This window comes from Onychomys torridus, chromosome 3 (genome assembly GCF_903995425.1).
Source record: "Onychomys torridus chromosome 3, mOncTor1.1, whole genome shotgun sequence".
NCBI lineage: Eukaryota > Metazoa > Chordata > Mammalia > Rodentia > Cricetidae > Onychomys > Onychomys torridus.
In genome coordinates, this window is record NC_050445.1 from 6,895,037 (window position 1) to 6,921,144 (window position 26,108).

Here is a 26,108-nt window from a genome sequence, read left to right on the forward strand (position 1 = left end):
TTGTGGGTTTTTCCATCCTTGGGCTGGTGTTCCTGGATTCTTTCTATAAGAAAGCAGACTTGGGGGGTGGGGGGTGGGCAGAGAAATGGCTTAGAGGTTAAGAGCATTGATTGTTCTTCCACAGGTCCTGAGCTCATTTCCCAGGAACCACATGGCAGCCCACAACCATCTATAATGAGATCTGATGCCCTCTTCTAGTGTGCAGGCAAATATGTAAACAGAACACTGTATACATATAAATAAATCTTAAAAAAAAAAAAAAAAAGGCAGACTGACCATGTCAGTAAGCAGCTCCCCTCCATGGCCTCTGCATCAGCTCCTGTCTCCAGGTTCCTGCCCCGTTTGAGTTCCTGTCCTGACTTCCTTCAGTGATTGACTGTGATGTGGAAGTGTAAGCCAGATAACCCTTTCCTCCCCAACTTGCTTTTGGTTGTGGAGTTTCATCACAGCAATTGTAACTCAGACTAGAAAACCAAAGGATGATTTTAAAATGTTTATTTACTTTTTATTTAATGTATTATGGCTGTTTTGCATTTATATATGTATATGTATATATGTATGTTTGTGCACTATGTGCATGTATTGCCTATGGAGGCCAGAAGAGGGCACTGGATCCCCTGGTACTGTAGTTAAGAGGGTTATGATCCACGTGTGCTGGAAATCAAACCTGGGTCCTCTGCAAAAGCAGTAAATATTCTTCACCACAGAGCCTTCTCTCCAGGTCTATGAAAGGTGATTTTTTTTTTTCCAGAGACAGGGTTTCTCTGTAGCTTTGGAGCCTGTCCTAGACTTGCTCTGTAGACCAGGCTGGCCTCGAACTCACAGAGATCCACCTGCCTCTGCCTCCCGAGTGCTGGGATTACAGGCGTGTGCCACCACCGCCTGGCTAAATTTAATTAATTTTTTGAGATAGGGTTTCTCTATGTAGCCTTGGCTGTCCTGGAACTCACTCTGTAGACCAGGCTGACCTCGAACACCTGCTTCTGCCTCCTGAGTGCTGGAATTAAAGGCATGGGCCACTACCACCACCTGGCTCCTTTTAAAAAAATTATTTATTTTTATAATAATTTACTTGTTTTTAAAATTATAATTGCATTACTTTCCATTTTCCCTTCCTCCTTCCAAAATCTCCCGTGTACCTCCTTACTTTCTCAAACTTGTGGTTTTTCATATATGTATACATATACCTAAATATATAAATCCAACTTGCTCAGTCTGTCTAATGTTAGCTGTCTGTCTACGAGCTCAGAACTGGATAGCCAGCCCTTGGTACCGGATAACCAGTTGGGGCTCTTCTCTGGAGAAAACTCCTACCGCCCCCCAGTTCCCATAGTTCTTTGTGTAGGGTTGAGGCTCTATGAGTGTTCCCCCTTTCATGTTATCACATCTATTGGTGTCCTCTGTGTTCAGGTCTTGTTTAGGCAGTCATGTTGATGAGACTTCGTGGGTGTAGCTTCTCTGGCATTTCCAGATGACACAATCTCTCAGCAAACTTTGTTCCTCTGGCTCTTAGAGTCTTTCCAACACCTGTTCCACAATGATCCTTGAGCCTTAGGTGCAGGAATTTGTTGTAGATTTATCCATTGTGACTGGGTACCACATGATCTCAACTTCCTTTTGATCGGTTGTGATTCCTTGTAATGGTCTCCATCTGTCTCTTTAGTGAGTGATTTAGATATAACAATACTTATCTGTAGCTATAACAGTGAGTATTTAAATTGGGCAGTGGTGGCGCACGCCTTTACTCCCAGCACTTAGGAGGCAGAGGCCAGAAGATCTGTGTTCAAGGCCAGCCTGGTCTACAGAGTGAATTCCAGGACAGGCTCTAAAGCTACACAGAAAACCCTGTCTCAAAAAACCAAAACAAAGTAGTTAGGAATTATGCTGGTTTAGTCAAGTGGTGGCTGTAGCGTCACCTCCGAGATCCATGTCTTCACTAGTGGGTAGTTGGCTAGGTTTCCAGTAACAGGCATAGTTTCCCTCTTGAGCAGGCCTTAAGACCAGTTAGAGAGCTGTTGATTGCTGCCAAGGTATGCATGCCACTACTGCACTCTTTGGATTACCATGCCATTCTGGTTGTTGTTGTGGTCCGTGGGCATCATAGCTAGGTAGGACTATTGGTTACTTTCCTCCCTTGGAAGATTGCATGGTACCTTCTGGTACTATGAAAGGTAAAACTCATGGAGGCTTTCAGGCCAGATCCAGTTTAGGTCCTCCGGGTCCTGTGTCCTGGGACTTACCTTCCATCTCCAGGAGGTAACCAAGGGCAACAGCAATAGCCTACAATGCTTTGGGAGTCCTTTGAGTAACCCTGACCAACAACTCAAAAGGCAGCTTTCCATGCCTGATGTTGGGGCTTTAGTTAAGAGTTTTTGGCTCTTGGGGGGAAGCACTGACAGGCTAGATGGGAAATTTTATTTAAACTATATGTACAGGTAGTTTATGTGTAGACATGTGTAAAATATGTAATTTTAGGTAGATATATATTTTGATTTTTTTAGATATTATTTTACCCAATTCCTCCTTCTGTATTTATCCCCCCTAATTAAAACCATTCCATCTTCCGACTTCCTACTTCAGATCACGTGTACCCAGCTATTTCCTTCCATTGCTCCCCTCCTCTGGTGCCCTCCTCCCTTATTTTGAGCAGAGGATTGAACTCAGGGCCTTGCCCTTGCTAAGCAAGTGCTCTACCACTGAGCTAAATTCCCAACCCTTGTGGCCCCCTTTTACTCCAGGTTATATATTCCTGTAAAGACTTGGAGCTAGGAACTATAGGTGAAGCGAACCTGTGTTTTTCTGGGTCTGGGTTACCTCACTATTATCCTGGTTTCATTCATTTTTGTGGCTAGGCCCTAATGAAAACTGAAACCACTTAAGTCATAATAAACTACTAGACCATGGTTTGCATTCATTTTGTCATGTTTAGACTCTAATTTGGACTGCTCCTCAGTCCCCACCCCATTTTTGAAGTGGTCCTGCTGATAGCCAGCAAGCTAGTTTCTCTCCTGAGTTCAAACAATTCCTACACTCCACCCAGCTTCCCTGTTAGGTGAGATGATGGGGACGCTACGCTGCATGCTAGGATACCTTTCCACTTTCCCGTCATCTTCAGGTCTGTCCACCTGACTTTCTCTAGTGCAGTGATACGCTGCATGCCAGGATACCCTTCCACTTTCCCTTCATCTTCAGGTCTACCCACCTGACTCTCTCTAGTGCAGTGGTACCAGTGATGCTGTCCTAAGTGTCTCATCACTTAGCTGTCTACCCAGTTTCTTCCGTCTAAAATTAAGATTTTCCCTCTGTAGTTAGTACCCTGAGTGGGATGTTCTCAGAGCATGTTTCTTAGTGTGTACACTATCATCCTCACCTTGACTATCAGGGCTTTGTTGTTTGAGACAGGGTCTCACTATAGAACACTGGCTGACCAGGAACTCCAGTGTACACTAGGCTGGCCTTAAACACAGAGATCCCCCTGCCTGTACCTCTGCTGGGATTAAAGGTATGTACCACACCTGGTTATAACTTTACTTTGTATGTGTGATCTATGTATACATGTTCATGCATGCATACACCTATGAACTCAAGGATGTTCAAAGAGGACACTGGGCTTATTATTATTTTGGTTTTTCGAGACAGGGTCTCTCTGTGTAGCTTTGCGCTTTTTCCTGGATCTCACTCTGTAGACCAGGCTGGCCTCAAACTCAGATTCACCTGTTGAGATCATAGGTGTGCGCCACCACTGCCTGGCATTATTTTGGTTTTTTGAGTCAGGGTTTCCTAGAACTCGCTCTGTAGACCAGGCCTGCCTCTGCCTCCCAAGTGCTGGGATTAAAGGTGTGTACCACCACCACCCATCATTTTTTGCTTTATTTCCTTGAAACAATGTCTATTACTGAACCTGGAGCTAGATTGGCAGCCAGCATGCCCCAGCTATCTTGTCTCTACCATACACAACTTTGGGGATACAGGCGTGCATGTCAACAAGTAGGCTTTTGAATTCAGGTCCTTATGCCAAGCACTCTTACCTACTCAACCATCTTCACTGCCTCCACCTTTTACGCGAACCCAAATGTAATTTATATTGTTCTATACGACGTCTAGTCAATACAAAGACATCTTACTTGTCTAAACCTGGCCCTATGACAGTCAAGGATGAGGAGGGCCTCATGGGCCTCTTCTACTCAAGTAGTTCTGAACTATTAACTGACAGACTCTGGAATAGAGAGAATTAAGACTCTTAGGTTGTGGACTCACTGTAAAGCCTCAAACCTATGATCACACAGATGGACCTGGTTAATCTTGGTGGATTATGGGGCCTGGAGAGATGGCTCAACAGTTAAGAGCACTTCCGGAGGACCCAGGTTCAGTTCCCAGGACCTACATGGCAGCTCACAACTGTCTGTAACTCTAGTTCCAGGGGACCCAACACCCTCATACAGACATACATTCAGGCAAAACATCAATGCACATAAAAAAAAAAATTAAAAATTTATTCTTTTCAAGACAGGATTTCTCTGTGAGTCCTGCGTGTCCTGGAAATCACTCTAGACCAGGCTGGCCTTGAACTCACAAAGATCTGCCTGTCTCTGTAGTGTTGGGATTAAAGGTGTGTACCACCACTGCCCAGTACCTTTTGAGAAAGGGTTAAGTTCCCTCCCTTCCCCATGTAGGCTTCCAGAAGACATGAGCCAGCTATTCTTTCAACATGTTACTTCCACATACTCTTGGCTCACATACAAAAAAATAACAGAAAAACAAAGGTCTCAAACTAGGGGTTTTAAAACTCAAAATAATACAAGTCCAAGAAAAAAGTATTAGGAAAAAATGAGGAAATACTAAGTTGACTCAGGAGGAACAAAATTTTGTATAATTATTATATATTGCAGAAACGTGAGGAAAAGAAAAAACTGGTTTCCACAGGGCTAGCGAGATGGACAGCACTGGATGCTCTTCCAGAGGACCTGGTTCCACTCCCAGCATCCACATGGTGACTCACAACTCTTTAACAGTTCCAGAGGACAATACTGCAGGCAAACATTTATAAAAAAAAAAATAAGTAACTTTCAATCCAGTTGCATTTTCCATTGTTACCAAATAAAGAGACAATCCCATTTTCAAATTAACTTTTATTTGAAATTACTCTTCCCCACATGAATTTTAGAATCCTATCCTATACAATAACCCACGAAACCAATAACCAACCAATACCAAAATTTCTAACAGCAAGTTATACAATTGTTCTAGGTAATAAATAAAGGTTTTCCTTCAGTGATTAAGGGAATACTTAAGTTTCTGTCAATTTAACATAAAAATCACACTTTAAGTTTATAAGGTTTAACATGTAACTTCAAATATAACAAGTTTTATAGGAATCTACAAGCTTTTAATTCCTAAAAGGTGACTTAATTTTTTAGGTTCAAAGTTACATTCTTCATGTTTTTCTCCTATAGCTTCAAACTTTCTACACTCAACTAATCGACTGTTCCATGCCACTCCAGACAAACTTGACATGACTGATCTACTTAAAGTGTTATGTATCTTTCCCCAAAGAAGGATAAAAAGTTTGTTGTAACTGCATATTTCTAATAAAAGGACATCTACTACAATATCCATCACAAAAGCTTTCAAAAGATCATTTCTTTCCTCATAGTAAAGGCAGAGAAGAACCAAAGTCTAACACTGGGCTCCTTTTTACTCAGATGTTCAAGGACTTAAATGACAATTACACCTTTAAGAGTCTAACAAAGGTGGAAACAGCAACACAACTGGCCACGCTATAGATGAAATAAATCAGGTTTTTGTTTTGAGGACTAAAAAGCATTAGAAGCTTGAAAATCCAGAATCAAAATGGGGGGGGGGGGGCCTTGGCCACAACCACTCCATTATTAATAGCGTCCTGAAAGAGAAGAGAAACAATTATAATTATAGTTTGATGCGCTTAATATTTTTCCAACTATTTTTTTTATTTAGTTCTTTTACTTTATGTTCTTTGGTATTTTGCCTGCATGTATGTCTGTGTGAGGGTATCAGATCACGTGGGGCTGGATTACAGGCAGTTAAGAGCTGTCATGTGAGTGCTAAGAATTAAACCCAAGACCTCTGGAAGAACAGCCAGTGATCATAACCACTGAGCCATCTCTCCAATTATTAATACCCACCCACATATCCAAGTATCTCAAAATAAACCACTGTTTATAGTTTCAACACCACAAAAGCAAATTTTACGTACTTGGGCTATAGGAACGAGATCTTGACCGTGACCTGTATCGACTGTAATAAGGAGAAGGTGACCTTCTTCTGTAAGAAATGAGAGATGAATTAGCACACCACATAATCACAGACAAAAACTAGCCATTGTGGTAGTGTAGGCCTTTAATCCCAATACTGGGAAGACCGGCCTCAGTGAAGGGAGGCCAGGCTGGTTTACACACCCAGTTCCAAGCCAGCCAGAGCTCCACAGGGAGACCCTGTCTTCAAAAAAACAAAACAACCCACAGAATGTATTTTTAAGCAGTACTAAGGATTAAGCCCAGGACCTAGCATTGGAGAAGTACCACCCAGTGACACCCACCCCAACCTGAAATATGTAAAGTCACCATGTTGATAGGTTAGACTCAAGTGATGCTCTTATCTTTGTCTCCCAAGCAACTAGGACTACCAGCCACCATACTCAGCTCAAACATCTAGTTTCTATTGATACATGCCAACATTAAAGTGCTAAATGAAGTCACCAGTCCAGCACAGACTAGACATCTCAGATTAAAACATTACCTGTACCGGTAATCATAATCTTCATATCTGTCATAGCCTCGATCGTAGCCTCGATCATAGTAAGAATCCCGCCGTCTACCACCGCCGCCGCCTCCACCACCACCGCCTCCTCCTCCTCCTCCTCCACCACCACTACTACAGAAAATGAAGAAAAAAAAAAGATTATCATTCAGGACCACTGAATACAAACTAGAGAAGTGAGGGAATCTCCCTTGCCTGGCAAATGTCCTCCCACCTCACCTTGCTCACCTCCATGGTGTTCTGCTTTGGCTCCTTATGCTCTAACACAACTCTCTGGAGATATGGCCCAGTGGTTAAGAGCGTACTTGCTACTCTTCCAAGATTCAGTTCGGTTCCCAGCATCCACCTAGGGTGGCTCACAACTGCCTCCACTCTAGCTAAGCCAGGGAAGCTGACACTATCTTTTGGTCTCTAAGGGCATTGTACTATTGTGCATACACTCCTCCCAAAAAACATAAGAAGAAAAACTTTTAAGCCCAGTGCAGTGGCACATGCCTTTAACTCCAGTACTTGGGAAGGCAGAGGTAAGAGGATCTCTGTGAGGCCAGCCTAGTCTACAAAGTGAAGTTCCAGGACAGCCAAGGATCTATACAGAGACTCTGCACCACCACTACCTCCCCCCCAAAAACCTTGGGAAATAGGAACAAAATGTACTAAACTATGCCTAAGAAGAACTGAAAGAAAGACAAATAAAGAAACAGCAAATGTAGAGGCTGGAAAGATGGGTCAGTGGGCAAAGGTGCCTGCTGTTATAGACCTGTATCTGCTTCTTCCCACCATATGTATACAATGTTCTGCCTGTATGTATGTCTGCACGCTAGAAGAGGGCACCAGATCTCATTCTAGATGGTTGTGAGCCATCATGTGGTTGTTGGGAATTGAACTCAGGACCTCTGGAAGAACAGCCAGTGTTCTTAACCTCTGAGCCATCTCTCCAGCCCCCGTGTGCCATTTTTTGTGTGTTGACAGTAGTCCTAGCTGGCCTCAAACTCTACTCCAGAGATCTGCCTGAATCTACCTCCTCTGTATTCCTTAAGGAAAAAAAAAATTACAATGTGAAAATCATGGTATTTTAAAACAAACACCAGCACCAATACAATCTGTCTGACCTACAAAGAGGTCTCCAAGAGTGCATTTATTTTGATCTTATGGAGACAGAAAGGGTCTCACACCACATGTAGCCAAGGATGGCTTCAAAAGTACTGGCAATTCGCCTTTGCCAGCCTACTGAATGCTGGGGATTAGAGGCAATACACCCACCCACCAATACCTAATTATTTTTTCTATTTGTATATAACTAAGAGTAAACAACATGCAGATATTTCGTTCATTTGCCAAAATAAATGCATAAAATAGTGTAATTAAATTAAGTATGTTCAAACTCATGTTCTCTGTAGGAGTAGCATGTATTCTTAACTGATGAGCCATCTTTCCAGTCCCCTTAAATAATTATATACTGATAAAATAAAATTGTATGGAAGGAAGGGGGATGTATTTCTACATCTCTAGAATGCAGTTTAAACTTAGTTGGAAGTTGGGTTTGCTTTATACTCTGGGCCCTATACTCATGCTCTAAACATACTGCAAGGCGCTCTATCCCATAAAATATGGAATCTTACTGAGTCGGTCTGCCCATGTAAATGCCTGGTGTAGGCGTGTGTGCTCTCTTGGTGATAGAATAATCCACACGAATTCTTCTACCATCCAGCTCCATCCCATTTGCCCTTTCCATAGCCTAAAAAAGAAAATCATTCACAGTTTGCTCATCTTGAAGGCATTTTAAGTTAAAATTAAGTATGAACTATTCATAATCCAAACAAACACACTTTTGAAAATGGAGCTTGTATAGAGGACTGTCAGCATTTCCAGAGCTAAGTACTGTCCAGAACATATTTAAGTTGCCCAGACAATGCACTAAGATCTGTTTCACTTACAAAGATCTCAGATATTCAGAAGAGCTTGCTAAGCTTAATTTTTTTTCTTTTACTTATAACCCCCCCCCCTTCCATACCTTAAGGCTAGTTATCAATGTTACCCTGAATGGATTGGGAATTACAGCAGTCCTTCTGTTTCACAAGTGCCAGGTTACAGGTGGTATACAACACCACCATGTCCATGCTAACCTTCAGTCTGTAGTTCAGTATTTGTTGGTAAAACTCACTAAGTAGGGCTGGGGATTTAGCTTAGTGGTAGAGTGCTTGCCTAGCAAGTGCAAAGCCCTGGGTTTGATTCTCAGCTCCAAAAAAACAAAACAAACCCTCACTAAGCAGCCAAGAAGTGATGGCTTAAAGGGATGCGAAAGAGCAATTCCAACAGCTTGCACTCTCTTGTTGAGTGACGTAACTCTGAGCCTGCACTGCCCCCTAGTGATCTGCAAGTGTGAAGAAGGAACATAACCTGTCTGCACCTGGGCTCATCATCCCACTCTTGGTTTTTGAGACAGGGTTTCTCTGTGTAGCCCTGGCAGTCTCAAACTCAGATATCTACCTACCTGACTCCTGAGTGCTGTAATTAAAGGCATGTGCCACCAACTGCCCAGCTCCAACTCACTTTTTTTAAAGATATAATGTATGATAGTTTAATTATTTCCATTTTAAGCTGCCATTTTATGCTATAAAGGAAATAGCTGAACGAATGAAAAGTGTGTGGAGACAGAATCTCAGATTCTGTCTAGCATTAACTGGAGATGCTCCTGCTCTGGCAGGTGTGGAAAACAAGGCCTAACATGAAAACAGGTTAACTTCCTAATTTTTATCATTCACTTTATAAGGTCAGAATTCAATTAGCATGTAATTATACCAGGAAGCATGAGCTAAAAAGCAAAACTAGCTTTTAAAATGTAACACTATGAGTTGAGTTCCAATCAGGTCAGGCAGAGTCAGGAGGCATGTTTACAGAAATGCTATTAACAGATTTTTAATAGTAATGCTGCATCATTATCCTGCAAACAAAAATTCTTCCAAATGAAAATTGTAAAGCAAGACTTACCTCCTTAGAGTCATCTATCCTCTCAAAATACACAAAAGCAAATCCACGTGACCTTCCAGTTCGCTGATCATAAACTACATTGACACCACTCAATGGTCCATATCGAGAGAATACTTCACGAAGATCTCTCTCTGTTGTGTACAAACTGAGGCCAAAGACACCCAGGCAAGTGTTGGGATCTGGATTTGCCTGTTGAATAAAGGTAGATTTAAATTTCAATTAAGACTCCAATATAAGATCAAAACACATAAAGATCTTCTTTGAAATACACTTATAGCTATAGCCTGTACAAAACTATTCCCTCTCTCTAGTCTAGCTCAGCAGTTTTCAGAACGTACCTAAAGAATTCACCTTTTGCATGCACTACTTAATCTGCCTCATTGCCATTTTTCTAGTATAACTTCACTACTGGGATGGCCCATGCACAACACACCCAATTTCATGTGGTGCTGGAGACAACCCAGGGCCTCATGCACAATGGCTAAGTATCTGTCCCATTCAGCTACCATCCCAGCCCTCTATTTTCACTCTTTTCAAGATTTATTTTAGGGGCTAAAGTAATGGTTAAAGGTACTTGCTGCTCTTGGAGAGGACCCCATTTTGGTTCCCAGCACCCACAAGGTCAGCATCACTGGCATCACACAGGGGAAGCACAGCAGATAAGAACTTTAGAGTAAGCCAACTCATTTGAAACCTGGGCTCTGTCACTTATGTAAAACAACAACAACCAAAACCAAAAACATTTATTTAGTGTGTGTGTGTGTGTGTGTGTGTGTGTGTTTGTGTGTATATATATATATATATGGACACCCTTGTGCTAGGAAGTACATATGGAGGTCAGGACAACTTTCTACAATGTGGGTTCTAGGTTTAAACTCAGGTCATCAGGCTTGACAGCCAAGTGACCTGATGCACTTACTGAGCTATCTTGCTGGCCTCTCTGCCAACTCTTACACCAAAACAAAATACTTCAGTGTTTCACAACCAAATAACAAGCACATAAAGAGTATTACACACATTCAAAAAGAATATAAGTTACTGCCGGGCGGTGGCGGTGCACACCTTTAATCCCAGCACTTGGGAGGCAGAGCCAGGTGAATCTCCGTGAGTTTGAGGCCAGCCTGGTTTACAGAGAGCGATATTCAGGATAAGGCACCAAAACTACAGAGAAACCCTGCCTCGAAAAACCAAAAAGTCATTATATAGAGATTTTTGGTATGTTCTTATTTCTTCCCTGTAATAATAAAACTTTTGAATAGAAAAGAAACATACAGCAAAACTTGAGTCTATCACATCTCAGTTTATGAATTTATTAATTGGTGAACATTATCCCCCAACCCCCCCAAAAAAAGCATTTTTAAAGCACATGGAAAAGGCTGGGTGCAAATGTGCACGTCCCACATCCCAGCACTAAACAGAGAGGAGGACTGCTCTTACTGTTCCGCCGCCATGACATGACCAACATGGAGCTCCAGGTTCAATGAGTGAGCGCTACCTCAGAAGATAAGGCGGTAAATAACTAAAGAGGATAATGGATAGGCCCTCTGGTCTCTCTACATGTACACCTGTGCAGATACATAGCACATACAACTAAAGAAGATTCAAAGGGTTGGAGAGACGCCACTCAGCAGAGGTACACTTTCTAGCATCCATGTTAGGAGATTCACAAGTGACTGTTCATTACTCTAGCTCCAGAGCAATCAATGTCCTTTCTGGCCTCCTGGGAAAGACACCCACACAAGCTTTATGCCTTAGTAATCACAACACTTAAGAGGATGAGGCAGGATTGCTGAGTTTTGAAGTTAACCTTATTTACATGGCAAAAACCTGTCACACACACAAAGTCAAGAAAATGGACTTCATTTGTAGTAGATTCATGAAATTATGTAGGCTTGTTAAGAAGGTAGCATTTCCTTTATTAGGAAATGCACAACATAAAATGATTTACTTTTTTGTTTTTTATGGTAGAGCTCCACTATGTATGTACCCCTGGCTGGCCTGGGCCTCTGAGATCCGCCTACTTTTGCCTCTTGAGTACTGGGCTTAAAGGCTCAAGTACCACCACACGCAGCTCAAATCTGTTCCTTCTGCAGTACCACTTCTTTCACAATAGCAAGGCATTATGCCATGACTACACACTGGAGGGAGAGGAAACTGAGTTTCCATTCACTCTTAGACACGTACCCTGCTGCCTGTATGTCTTCTGCGATTAGACATTGGAGAGTGACTCCGGCTTCTTCGTCGACGATACTCTGGCGTATAGGATCTACTTCGAGATCGTCTTCTATGGGAGTGGGACCGGGACCGAGTGTAGCGTCTATGAGAATGCCTCCTTGACCTTGACCTTTGAAAGAAATAAACTTAGGTTAAATACTGCACCACAGGGATGGGGAATAGTTAAGAGTATTTGCTGTTCTCCAAGAGAACACAGGCTTGGTTTATGGTGGTTCATAACCATCTGTAACTCCAGTTCTTCAGGTCTCTGAGGGAACTGCATGCATGTGGCACACTAATTAAAAAAAAATTTTTTTTTGTTGAGTTATGTCTCAACCCCTCACCTGACCCGAGAACAATGTATGTTTTTTTTAAAAAAAGATTTCTTTATGGAGGGGTGGGGGCTAGAGAGATAAATTTTCTGTAACGGATTCAATGCCCTCTTTTGGACTTCATGGGTACCTGCTTATGCACAGACAGACCCATTTTTATTCATGTACATGTGTGCACATTTGTGGACGCTGACAGAATTGGGCTGCAGATCCCCTGGAGCTGGGATTTTAGGAGGCTGGTTCTAAGCTCTCAAACACATGTGCTGAGAACCAGGAATCAAATGCAGGTCCTGGGGATGAAGAGTGAACACTCTCAGCTGCTGACCGTGCCATCTCTCAAGCCTTTATGCTTATTTTAAAATTTTTCCTTCTTTCTTTCTTATTTTTTGTTTTTGTGACAGGGTTTCTCTGTGTAGCTTTGGAGCCTTTCCTCGAACTCACCAAGATCCACCTGCCTCTGCCTTCTGGAAGCTACCACCACCTGGCTATTTCTATGTAGTCCATCCCTGCACTCTCATTTCACCTTCTGTCACAAAGGTTAAAGGATACTTAAGAAAGAAAGGCATACAGACAATCAACAGGGCATGGTGCTCAGGAGACAGAGGCAGGAGTATCTCCCTGAGTACAAGGCTGGCCAGAGCTAGTCAGACTTTGTTTCAAAGAAAACAAAAAAAGAAAAGCAGCAGCAGCAGCAGGAGGAGGACATGGTATCCATGCCTTTACTATCACCGGCACTCAAGAGGAACAAGATCACCGAGTTCCAGGCCAGCCGGGGCTAGATAGTGAGACCTCGTCTAAATTGAAAAGAAAAAGAAAAGTGATGAAGATCCACTTAGAAAATAGCAAAACAGGAAAATCTGCTATACCTATAAAGGAATTAGGAAGAGCAAAGAGTCTTGAGGTAACCTGGTACCAAGTGCTTGAATAAACAGACCTCCGGGAGAGGGATGACATAAATCTAATGGCGTACTACCTGAGAAAAATCATGAGTGGGAAGAATACTAATGAAGGTATTTCTCCTTTTTGGTTTTTCAAGACAGGGTTTCTCTATATAACAGCCTTGGCTGTCCTCAAACTCAGAGATCAGCCTGCCTCTGCCTCTTGAGTACTGGGATTAAAAGTGTGCGCCACCACCACCTGGCATGAATATATTCCTTATTCTCCTTCCTTAATACTAATTTTAGTGCAGTCTACCACCACGACAAAAAAAAAAATTTTTTTTTTAAATTTTCTTTTGGCTTGGGCGGATAGCTTATGGGTGATCAGGCAGAGAACTAGGAATACAGCTTCAGAAGCCCTGTGAATGTTGGCCAGGTGTGGTAACTGGCCAGTAACTCCAGTTTTGGAAGGGAGAGCCTCGGGATCCTTAGAACAAGATGTTTGACTAGAACAGTCACCCTGGCAAGGTGGCATTTACCCAATGAGCAGTAGCTAACAGATAAGCCAAGCAATGACTCCAAATTTTGCAGTCTGAGCCATCGGTGAACCTTCTATATGAAATGCAACTAAAAGGAGATCTGACAAAACCCTCTTGCTGTGAAGAAAGCAGCCTACATACTTTAAACTTACCTGGATTTTGATCTTGAACGAGAATGGGATTCAGAATGTTTGGAAACTCTTGATGGACTACGAGATCCTGACCTGCTCTCTGATTTTACGCGAGCAGGAGTTCCCGTTGGAGATTTTGACTGAGAGCGAGACTCCTAACAAAGAAGACAGTATTACAAATGGCACTGGTCACATAGATGCCTACCACCTAACATTTAAAGTACCGTAATTATTTATATTGATTGCTCCTGAAAAACAAATGGTTAGGCAACACCCTCCAGAAAAAAATTTCAGCTCATTAATATCCCATTGTTAATACTGCTAACTGTCCTCAATAATTCCCTACTTGAACCAGATCATCAATTTTCTATTAACTAAGTAATCATGCAAATTCATCTACAACTTGATCATACAGACACTGGAACATAAACCATACATTTACTTAACCTAGGACCCATTCATTCTTCCAGATTCTTTTAATTCTACTTCACTCTTGCTTTCTACTTCTCTTCATTCTTCATTGAGTTTTTCATTTTTCATACTTCGTGTATTCTTCCCCAATTCAAACAATTCAAAATAGCCTTAAAAATATTCAAGTGCTTCTATCTGACCAATCTTCTGTTCAATTTTTTCCCCCATTCAATTTTAATTTTCTGATCTTTAATACTTTTCATTAGCCTTCTTTTATCTTGATTTATCTTCCACATTCTTGGAAAAAACTCTTCAATTTCTTCACGAACATTAACCTTAATGGAAAAAGAACATTTAGTATATTTAAGCACGTGGGGATTATAAAACTCTGCTGGAGTTCAGAATGTTATCTACCAAATGGAAAGGCCAGCAGGTAAAGTGCAAATAACTAGTTTATTTAAAAATAAATTAAAAAACCAAATTTGTATAGTATTTTAAAATGTTCAAATGTGTAGTCTAACAGGATCTACTGAATTTCTCTCAGTTTTTACCATACTCTTTACCCCTCCACCCCTTTCATGCCCATTCTAGCCCTGATTTTAAGATAGCTGTAACTCAGTCATAACTACAATCCCCCAATATTCATTCTCCACTGTCTTACAGGCTGAAGACTTCTTGCTGACCTTAGGAGTAACTTAGCCACACTAAGAAATTCAGGTACAGCTGAGGCAGAGCAGCCCAGGCCAAAAGGGCCATGCACACCACCTGAACCCACATGACCGCATGCATGCCGGAGATCAAGGACATTAAAAAAAATTAGTACCATTACATCTCCCAATTAGGACTACCATTTTCACCCATTCTGATTAACCAGGAAGATGTGTTCTGAAGACAAGCATATAAAACCAAAGGGAAAGAAGACAAAGTTTCTAACAGTCCTTCCTTTGGCTTGTAAATTCCCGAAATACATGTTGTTGCTGTTTTGAGACACATCTGCACTTTATAACCCAGGATGGATTATGGTTCACAGAAATAAATCCTCCTGCCTCAGCCTTCCAAGTGCTGGGATCACAGAAATCTCCCACCCTTGTACCACTTAAATACCATACAGTACAAACAACAAAATATGTATCACAATTGTCCTCGACCCCACTGGGTTTGCATTTATGCACATCTGCATTCCTTGCAGGAGCATCTGTGTATACTATCAATGAGAAATAAGACATCTCCTTCATGGGAAACCAGTTTCTGAAGTTAGTTCTACATAAAAACTCACCAAATAATTCACGACTGATTAAAAAGCATGGCAACTTGACTGATATCGTGACCCACACAACCAAAATAGAACCCAAAATTTGGTTTCTCCATTCACTTAAGACTCAGTTATTAATGCAAAGAATTAGCCCAGTCTTACAAAAATATATATATTCATACCAATTTTCACTCATGCCGTAAGATATCCCAAATCTCCTGCCTCTATTTCCCAAGCATACATGGTTATACATAATCAAACTTTGTTTTACCCAGTTTGCACCTTATCAACTGAGCTATAACCCTGGCTCCTTTCCTTGAAGTTTAATATCAAAAGATTTACTTATCAGAAACTCTACCCACTATCTCCCTGGTCAATGATAACCTTTCCATTATTTTTTTTTTCCTTCCCTTCCCCTGAGACAGGGTTTTCTGCCTAACAGCTCTGGCTGTCCTGGAACTCACAGAAATCTTCCTGCGCCTGCCATCTGAGTGCTAGGATTAAAGGCATGCCAATCTTAACAATGTTAAGTCTTTCATATTTTACACTCTAAATTTCTAGACAGCTACTCGGACCAACATACTTAGTACTTAATTGTGCTTGTAACTGGAGTCTTAAGGGGCTAGTTCAAATCAGAAACAAGAGAATGTCTTTCTTTTAACTTTCTTTCCCATGAAACAGGCCTCTAGTGTAACATTCAGTTATGCTGCAGTGGAAGTGCAGGTCACAACAGTGTTTACGCAAGCACCACAGCCTTTTTATACACATGTAGCAGAAAGTTTTGCTGAGATACTATAAACCTTTAGTTTTACTATGATAAAACACAACAAAAAACCTTGAATAAGCCTAAAATTTATTCTTAATAAATCCTCCAGTATGACAAAAACATAATGGCCCATATTCACGTCTAGTTTCCCAAGCTTCTCAAAAACATTGTTATTGAAAATGATTTTTTAAAAAATATTACATTTTAAATTTATTTTGTGTGCATGTAGCCAAAAAGCAACTTGTTGGAGCCCATTCAGAACTAGGGTTATAAAGTGTGGCAGCAAGTGCCTTACCAACTGAGCTATCTTGCTGACCCCAAAAATTACTTCTGGAGATTTAAATAACTCAGTAATATATGTATGTATGTGTGTGTGTGTGTGTGTGTGTGTGTGTGTGTGTGTGTGTGTGTGTTTAAACTTAAGCCCCAGATCTAGAGTCACAACAAAACACCACAGTTTGGCAGAGTATCTTTTAAAGGTGTTTTCTTCTTCCTGGAGTGCTAGGAACTGAACTGAACCCCAGGCTGTTGCATGCTAGGCAAGCACTGGATAATGACTTACAAACCCAGGCCAAAAGCATTAGTTAACACCAGGGTGTCACAAATATCTAGATCTGTTTTATCTGATCTCTTTACCTTCAGACTTTAGACTAGTCCTCTAAGCTGTCTGCTAACAGCTATCCTAAGTGTCACAAACTTAAACTATGACCAAATCACACATTTCAGAATATGGCCTGCTGTTCTAAACAACTGGTGATACAGAAAGCAGGTATACTAATGTTTATCATTTAAAAGGATCTTATTTCTCAAACACTAACTAAATAAATACCACTTTCACTAAACTTTGCATTAGAAACTAGGCTACAGCAGTCATTTATGGAGGACAGATGCCAGATAATCTTTTTTTTCTTACTCTTTGACCATCTCTTTAAATAAAACAATTTCACTTTTTTTTAAAAGACAGGGTTTCTCTGTGTAGTCCTGGCTGTTCTGGAACTTACTCTGTAGATCAGATTGGCCTCGAACTCAGAGATCCTCCTGACTCTGCCTCCCAAGTCCTGGAATTAAAAGGCCATCAACGCTGGAACTTTACTCTCCCCCTGCCTGCCCCCCCCCATTTTTGAAATGAGATTTCATTATGTTGCCCAGGCTGATTTCAATCTTGTGGTATATCAAATGATCCTCCCCTCCCCAGTCTCCTGTGAAACTGGGACTACAGCATATGTGAGCATATCTGGCTGATTTTAAATTTCAAAAAAGAAATTCTTGGGTTGGGGATTTAGCTCAGTGGTAGAGCGCTTGCCTAGCAAGTGCAAGGCCCTGGGTTCGATCCTCAGCCCCCCCCCCCGGGGGGGGGGCGAGAAAAAAAAAGAAAGAAAAAAGAAAAGAAAAGAAAAGAAAAAAGAAAGAAAGAAATTCTTAAGACTATTTAGAATTTGGAAACAAATTGCAAGGAAGAAAAAAAAATGCTGGTAAAAAGTGGTTATCTGTCTTGTCTCACTAGACTAACCAGCTCTTAAAGCTATCATATTTAAGGGCTGTTAAAATTCCTTTATAGGCTTCCATCTACCTTTAGATACTACAAACCAGAAAGGGGCCAGGCAAAGGGCACTCATAGCACAACGCTCTCAAACAGGTTCTGGTGTTTGCTCTATGGACAAATGGTTACAGAACATAAGCAAGCAATAGGAAGCTCAGTATTGTAAATGCAAAATATAAAACCTAAATACTTAAGAAAAATATATAAACACTATAATAGCCCTTTTAAATACTAGGTCCAGGCAATGCTGCCAGGTTATAGGGACAAATTTTACATATATTCAAGTCTGAACATCATGTGAAAAACTTTGTTATTTCCTTAGTACTTTATAAAGTGGGAATTTATACAGAAATAAATAATCTAGTGAATTTAAATCATATGCCCCAAGAAGAAGAAAATGTACTTTGGCTGTCCACATACTGGAGTTACTCTATTTAACTGGTCTACAGTAGGGACACTTATGCTTTCTCTTTTTTTGGGATACAATGAATGGGGCTGGTTTTTAATAGAAATTAAGATAAAGCAAACATATCCAGTTTCTTATCAAACCAAATTGCTATTAGAATCCCTGAAGAAGAAGAAAAAAACTATACAGGTCATCCATCTCTTTAAGATCATATCTGTCTGATGCATGATGAAGTCAGTGCAGTCTTTGTCTACAAAGGCTCATGGATGACTCAAACGTAACCTATGCCTGTATTCTCTATTGTTTGGAATAACCGAAAACTTATTATAAATGACCCAGTAACTGGCAGTCAGTCAAATTTTAAACTCATGCTATAGTTGTCATGTTATCTATAAAACTTACAATCTCTTGGTAAAAACTTTAAAGGTTGCTCATAACCCTGCCAGCTTATGTGTTTTGATAAAACATTGCGTTTGAATCTGGTATAAAAAAACGATTTCAAAGGTACCTGGTTTTGGGCTGGGCTGGAGCACTGTTGTTTGAGAACTTTCCTAACATGCACAAAGCTGAGTTGATGCCTACTTGGGTGTGGTATCACGTGTACAGTTCAAGGTCACTTGGGCGACATGGCCCAAAGTTTATACAGACTACATTGGCTTGGGTATATAAATAAAGCCAATAAATAACAACTAATACCAAACCAAAAACCACTCACCAAATTCTCAGTCTCATCTTATGGTTTCATAAAGTAGGTGTGAATCACAGGACAGGACCGTGGTTTCTTGGGGGAAAAGTAAATCTTCTATCAGGCCTACTTACACCTCTCATGAATACCACAAAGACTACAGACAAGGATATGTACAGCTCATTTCCTTTTACTACTGGCCTTCCACCTTAACAATCAAGTCTCTTCCTCACTGTGACTGTTATTATTTTTTCACCTCCACTTCTTTCCTACTAAACCTGCTAAGACTTAGGAAACAGCAGCATCAATTCACTTAAGCATAGAAATACAGACCTTTTACAAAGGTCTCGGGTTGATCACGATGCCTAAGCACCTACTGACATACCAAACAGTTTTTAGTCAGCCAGGTTCAAGAAACTACTATGCTGATTATTCATCAAGATTTTTCCTCTTGTTAAACTTGTTCCTGTTTAAGTGATAAGACAGTTCAATTTAAAAAAAAAAAAAAAAAAAGACTCATCCATAATATTTGCTCTGCTAGTCCCTGAGGGGTGGGGCAGGAAGCTGAGGCAAGTTCTCACAAATAGTCAAGTACCACTTCATAGCTCTTTATTCTCATTTTAGGAGTGGTACAAAGTGCAAACAACCTTACATCTATAAAATTATAGCAATGCATTATGCATAGAATTACAGGCACTGTTTCTTTTCAGAAGTCTGCCTTTTACATGAAAGTAGATGGGTTAGGGCTGGAGAGATGGCTTAGTGGTTAAGAGCACTGTCTGCTCACCCAGAGGACCTGTGTTCAATTCCCAGCCCCACATGGCAGCTCACAACTGTCTGTAACTCCAAGATCTGACACCCTCACAGATATATACATAGGCAAAACACCAGTGCACATAAAATAAAAATAAAAAATTATTAAAAAAAAAAGAGAGAAAGTGGATGGGTTAGAGAAAGAACAGTAGAACATACAACTGGTTTCATGATAGCATGTAACAAAATAAACCCCAAACCAAATTCTGGGTTAGTACTATTCCTACTACAAGACAACAGCTTTACCTCTTGGTTTTCTGGTATTTCAGGCTATTATCTGGAACTCACTATTGGCTGGACTTACAGCAATTCACACCTTCAGTACAGATTATAGGCCTGAGCCCACCACAGCTGGCTAGCCATTGTCTCCCTCCCAAAGAATACTGATTTCAATCTTTCACTTACACTATCTCTATGTTGCGCTGGCTATCCTGAAATTCACTGTGTGGACCAGGCCTGCCTCTGCCTCCAGAGTGCTAGAATTAAAGGCACGCACTATCACGCCCAGCTTTAAAAAAAGATTTTATGTGCACATGTCTGTAATAGTGTATGTGGGTGCCTGCAGGACAGAAGAGGTTGGATTTCTTGGAGTTGGAGTTACAGTTGTGAGCTACCTGGTGTGGGTGCTGGGAGCCCAACTCGGGTGCTCTGGAGGAACAGCAACACTTAAAACTCAACCATTTTTCTCACTTCTACTCTACCTGCCCCTTTAAGCAAATTAATCTAAGAAAATGTTTAAAATTAAGTTGCTGAAGCTTAACTAAGTCTAAATTTCACAAGTTTTCATGAAAATTCTGTGTTGCATGAATTATGAGCACCATTTGCATCCAGGTGCTACAGAGGATGGAAGAGAGCCCTGGATCCTTTGGAAACTCAAGTTAAAGGTGCTGTGGAGCACTTAATGCTGACGCTAGAGCAAACCTGGATCCTCCTCAAGATTAGCAAGTGCTCTGAACAACTGTGCCACCTTTCCAGTCCTCATAAAGACCTTTAATCCCAAATGAAAACTGTTTTTAAAACAAGCCAGTAAGTAAATCAATTCCAGAAGAGGAGATGAATCTTCCCATCTCTTCCTTTTTTGAGACAAGCATCTCTCCCCCAGTTTTTATGGGTGTGGGTGTTTTGCTTGCATGTATTTCTGAGTACCACATGCATGCCACACTCAGAGGCCAGAAGAATGTCTGAACCCTTGGGGTTGGAGTTGCAGGTGACTGAGCTGCCACGTTGAGTGCTGGGTATTGAAACTGGGTCCTCTGTGAGGCAAAGGGTGAGAGAGGAAGATACTTGACTTCAGCCTCTGGCCTTCCTTCATAGGTATGTAAGCATGAAGACATACACAAAGTTGTATGTATTAATATCTTAACATATGGAAGAGATAGTCATGCATGAGGGTCTATGCTTGTAACCCTACCACTCAGGAAGTGATGTCAAGAAGATAGCCAGCAGTTTGAAGTCAGCCAGGAGACTCCATACTGAGACTCTTTAAACACATTTCTGTTTTCAAGAAGCCAGAACAAGAACTGAAAAAGAAGGAAGACCAAACAAAAGTTTTGTGTCTGTCCATTCTTCTCAATTTCTACAAAGGATGTTAATTAAGATCAAAATTCTATGCTGGGCAGTGGTGGTGCACGCCTTTAATCCCAGCACTCGGGAGGCAGAGCTGTGAGTTGGAGGCCAGCTTGGTCTACAAAGTGTGTTCCAGGAAAGGTGCAAAGCTACACAGAGAAACCCTGTCTCAAACAACAACAACAAGATCAAAATTCTAACTTTGGGTTAAGTTTTACAACGCAAACAATCCATCATTTCTTATTAAGGTGACAACAGATCACAGCACTCAGAGTCTGAGGTCAGACAGACAGACTGAGCCACTTTTCCTCATTCCCAGCTTCAAAAGAATGTTGGGTGAAATGGGGTGCAGTGGCCCATGGCTAGAAATTCCAGGATCTAGAAGCTGAAGCAAGAGGATCTTAAATTAAGGCAAGCATGAGCTTCAGTATCCTACCCCCAGACATTTTCCACTGCTTGTTAAATTGATAGATATAGGCACCAAGTAAATTGTTTATGGACCTATTTGCCTTTTTTTTTTTTTTTTTAAGGCAGGGCCTTACTGTACCTTGGGTGATTTGAAATTCAGAGGTATCTGTCTGCCTCTGCCTTTCAAGTGTTGGGAATTAATGGTGTACCACAATGTGCCCAGCACTGGACCTATTTTGTTCTAATGGCACAATCATTCTCCCATCTTCCTTAAATAATTAGTTGAATCTGTTGCTCCTGTACCAATCCTTTTGGTCTTATTATGTTTCCTTTTATGTTCTCCTTACCACCAAACTCTAGAATTCAAGACCCCTTCGTTATCTGACTATACATTTAATCAAACTTATCTGACACTATTTCAGCCCTTACCCTCATATACTTGATGACAATGTTTTAAACCCAGATTTGAATTGTCAATTATCTGAAACTAGGGATCTAAGTCCTTGTTTAAGAACACTGAAGTATGGGCTGCAAAGGTGTTGCAGCAGTTAAGAGCACTGGCTGCTCTTCTAGAGGACCCAGGTTCAATTCCCAGCACCCACCTGGTAACCTGCAATCATCTGTAACTCTAGTCCCAGAGGATGTAACTCCCTCATTTGGCTTCCACAGGCACTGCACATATTTGGTATACAAGATAAACATGCAGGCAAAACACCATACACATACAGTAAAATTAAAGGGAGTGGAAGGAGAGATCATGAATATACAGTGAGCAGTAAACTGGTAAATGTGGTCTTTAGGTCTTGGTTCTCTTTCTTTCTCTTGGTTTTTTCTGTGTATACACCCTCCAGCCCGCTGTCCTGGAACTCACTCAGCAGGCTAGGATGGTTCAAACTCAGAGATTCACCTACCTCTGCCTCCTGAGTATTGGGATCAAAGGTGTGCACGAGCATGGCTTGGGTCGTTCTTTATTTTTAAAATGCTGATTGTCCTCTAGCCCTTGCTAAATTATCACAAGCAATAAATAAAAAATGCATCCAAAAAGAACTTTGGGGTCTGAATTTATATGTAAATATTTTATCTTCAGTTTTTGATAGACTCTAGAAAGTTTCCACTTAATTGTAAATACTTTTACTGAGATGGGACTAACATGTTTCCTATTACACCCTGAAGATAAAGGGCAATCACTTTAAGTATCAGATACTATTTTCTAAAAAAATTCCTGGGTTGGGGATTTCGTTCAGTGGTAGAGCGCTTGCCTAGCAAGCTCGATCCTCAGCTTAAAAAAAAAAAAAAAAAAATCTACAGAAAGGAAAATAATAAAAAAACTAGAATGGTTAAAAAAAAAACAACTGATAAGCCCAACATTTGACCACTGACCCATGAAAGCTTCCCCTAATTTACTGTATCGAGACAAATTGAAGTGAATAACTTCAATAAATACATTATCTGAAAATCTTTTAGGACTGTTACCCTCAGACATCTTTAGAGACAATGGGGCACAGCTGTTATTATATGAAATTTCCTAAGTGCTGATTTATGGCCAACAGAAAACAAACAAAACCACTGTATTTAAATACCAAATTGTTTTAGGAAAAAGGAGTAGAGCACTTGCCTGGCAGGCACAAGCCCTGGGCCCACTCCCAGCAAACTCAAAATGCGTACAAAATGCTGTCTCTACAAATGGCAGAAGAGGGGGCTAAAAAAAAACAAAAACAAAAACCCTTTTTTGTTAACTGGGTTGTTAAGGCCTAAATAAATTTTAACTGAGAAGTGGATCCGGGAATATTAAGTATTTTGGGTGGGTAAGGTGGTAATTATCTACTACTCCTTCCACTAGATGAGTAATTAGAAAGGAACCAGAGCTATTAAATTAAGTCACACTGGTGCAAGCCCCACAAACCAAACCCAGTATTTATGGAAAAGGAAAGGGGGGGGGGGGAAAGGAAGGAAGGAAAAGACAAACTGACAGAAAAAAGTCTTTTCCTAAGTAAATATTTTCACAAGTAACACAACTACCTCCAAATATTTTTTTAAAGTTTTGTTAGGACAACAAAACAATCCTAAAATAGTAAGCAATTACATTCAGTCTGCAAATTCATTCAAATGATTCAATCAAAAGATAACACAGTTTGGATCTAGTCCTAGTGCATACCCCCCCAAACAAAACAAAAAAGCCCTCTTTCCTGAAAAAATAAACAAAAAATACCCCCCAAAACCTAACTGACCCTCTCTGACTTGACTGACAGAATACAGGTGTCTGTGTCTTGAGCTTCTAAAAGGGACAAATTCTTCCTTCCAACAAACCGCTCAAGTGTTGTTTTCTTCCCCCCATCCGCCCTCTAGCCATCAGAATAAGTACCAACACAACAGCCGTCACACTTGTAGCCTGGGACCTTTGTTTCCCACCCCCCACCCCTTACACAGCTTCACCAGGACTCACTCCCATCAATTCCCACCAAGCTCAAAAGCCGGTAATAAACGCTATAATATTCTCAAGCTAAGAATAACGTATTCTTTATGCTCTTTACACTCACAGGACCTCAAATAAAGAACACCTCGAACCCCTTCCCGGGGGATGGGTGAGAGAGCAAACAGGGGAGGGCCTGTAAATTTCAGGTAATCTTTTGAGTGAACACGGACTGTATTTTTCCCCCTTAAAAACTGAGCCATGAAATTCGCTCAGTTACGTAAGGTTAAATTAAAGTTCCCTCGACTAAGTTCATCCATAAGATCCTGCGAAGGAGTTCTCAGATGGAAGGTCACAGGGAAGGAAGCATGACAAGCTGAGCCATGAAGGACCCAACACCGAGCAGTTGGGAGGACAGGCGTGACTGCATCTCCACATTCATGTCCAAGGGAAAGGAAAGGGGGGGGGGGGCATTAAGGGAAAAGGCTCTTGCGTGGCTTTCCCTTCCCAGCTCTCGTCTTAAGAACTCTTAAGGGCCGCTGCGGTCGCTGCCTGACCACTTCACTGGGCTCGTCCCACCTCCAATCCAACCTCAAGGCTTTCGCCTTACAGACGCCACGCCGCCGGGTCCGACGGAGACGCGGCCGCTCACTGCAACAGAGAGCCAAGGAGACACGGGCCCCAGCTAGTCCCGCGACAGCGTTTCCCCGCCCGGACCAACAGCCCCGCGCACTTCCGACCCCGAGCCCCCGCTGCGATGGCCGGGGGTGGGGTGGGGTGGGGTGGCCCGAGATGCCACCGCTGGAAGCACCTACCACTATCCGGCCGGAGGGAGCGCCCCGCCGCCTCCTGCCCCACCGCGCCGGGGACCCGCACCTCGGAGCAGAGATGGGAAGCTGAGAGGAAAGGGAGCGACAGGAGAGGATAGGACCAGGCCAGGTACCGGTCAGTCGCCAGAATCGGGCGCCGCGGGCTCGTGGGCCATCTGGACGGGCAGGGGGACCCCGAAGCCATCTTGGGACGGGAGGACGCGCGCGCGGTGGCCCTCGAGGCTGCTCCCGCGGGCCCCGTAACCTCGCCCGACCGACCGCGCTCGTCCCCGAGCCCCGGAGCATCGGGCCGCCGCCGAAGACGGCTCCCGCGGCTTTGTACTCACTCTGCCCTCGAAGTTGTTCTCCTCTACATCACTCATGTTGGCCAGGAGTTCCCGAGAACTAAGTAAGAGACAAGTCTCGGCTCGAGGGCCGACGGCCTAGTCACCCCGCTGTCTGGAGTGTGGGGAGGAGGAAGGCGACGGCGACAACGGCCGGTGCGCTCCACTCCCACTACCTCGCACGCTCAGGCAAAATGGCGCCGGCACCGCCACAAACCTCCTGGTGTCCCCGGCGCCCGACGTCAGGGGGCGGGCTCCTGTGACGTCACTCGGCCCCGCCCCGCCCCGGGAGGCTTTGTGTCCGCCTAGCTTGGCGGGCTTCGGGAGCCTGGCTCCTGAAGTCTGCTCTGTTTTGTCCTCCACGTGCGTGTCTGTTTGCCCATTTTAACGTTGAACTAGCAATACGTGCACAGACGGGAGCGTACTGAAATGCTGCGAGTTCCTTATTCTTCCCTGATTCTAGTCTCTCCTCCTAGTCTATTGGTTATTATCTTTTCTTTTTTCGGGGGGGGGGGGGTGGGGGAGGTTCGAGACAGGGTTTCTCCGTGTAGTTTTGGTGCCTGTCCTGGATCTCGCTCTGTAGACCAGGATGGTCTGGAACTCACAGAGATCCACCTGCCTCTGCCTCTGGAGTGCTGGGATTAAAGGCGTGCGCCGCCCACCACCCAGCTATCTTTTTTTTTTTTAATGTTTATTTATTATGTATACATAAGAGGGTGCCAGATCTCATTACAGATGGTTGTGAGCCACCATGTGGTTGCTGGGAATTGAACTCAGAACCTCTGGAAGAGCAGTCAGTGGTGCTCTTAACCTCTGAGCCA

At 42.2% G+C, this 26,108-nt stretch overlaps 1 protein-coding gene across 3 annotated transcripts; it reads right to left on the reverse strand.

Annotated features, from left to right (window-relative positions):
• Positions 1–5,111: 5,111 nt before the first annotated feature.
• Positions 5,112–25,522, reverse strand: Tra2a (transformer 2 alpha homolog). 3 transcript variants are annotated; one of them, XM_036180700.1, is made up of 9 exons: positions 25,291–25,522; positions 24,950–25,030; positions 13,899–14,032; positions 11,968–12,127; positions 9,784–9,972; positions 8,415–8,530; positions 6,775–6,909; positions 6,233–6,297; positions 5,112–5,899 (listed from the first exon to the last, which is right to left on the reverse strand). In XM_036180700.1, the coding sequence occupies exons 1-9, from the start codon at positions 25,324–25,326 to the stop codon at positions 5,889–5,891; spliced, it is 927 nt and encodes a 308-aa protein (XP_036036593.1). In that variant the 5' UTR covers positions 25,327–25,522; the 3' UTR covers positions 5,112–5,888. The 3 variants fall into 3 exon arrangements, with proteins under 3 accessions (XP_036036593.1, XP_036036592.1, XP_036036594.1); XM_036180699.1 differs by having other exon boundaries at positions 6,233–6,300; XM_036180701.1 differs by lacking the exon at positions 24,950–25,030 and having other exon boundaries at positions 6,233–6,300.
• Between the last annotated feature and the right edge of the window lie 586 nt (positions 25,523–26,108).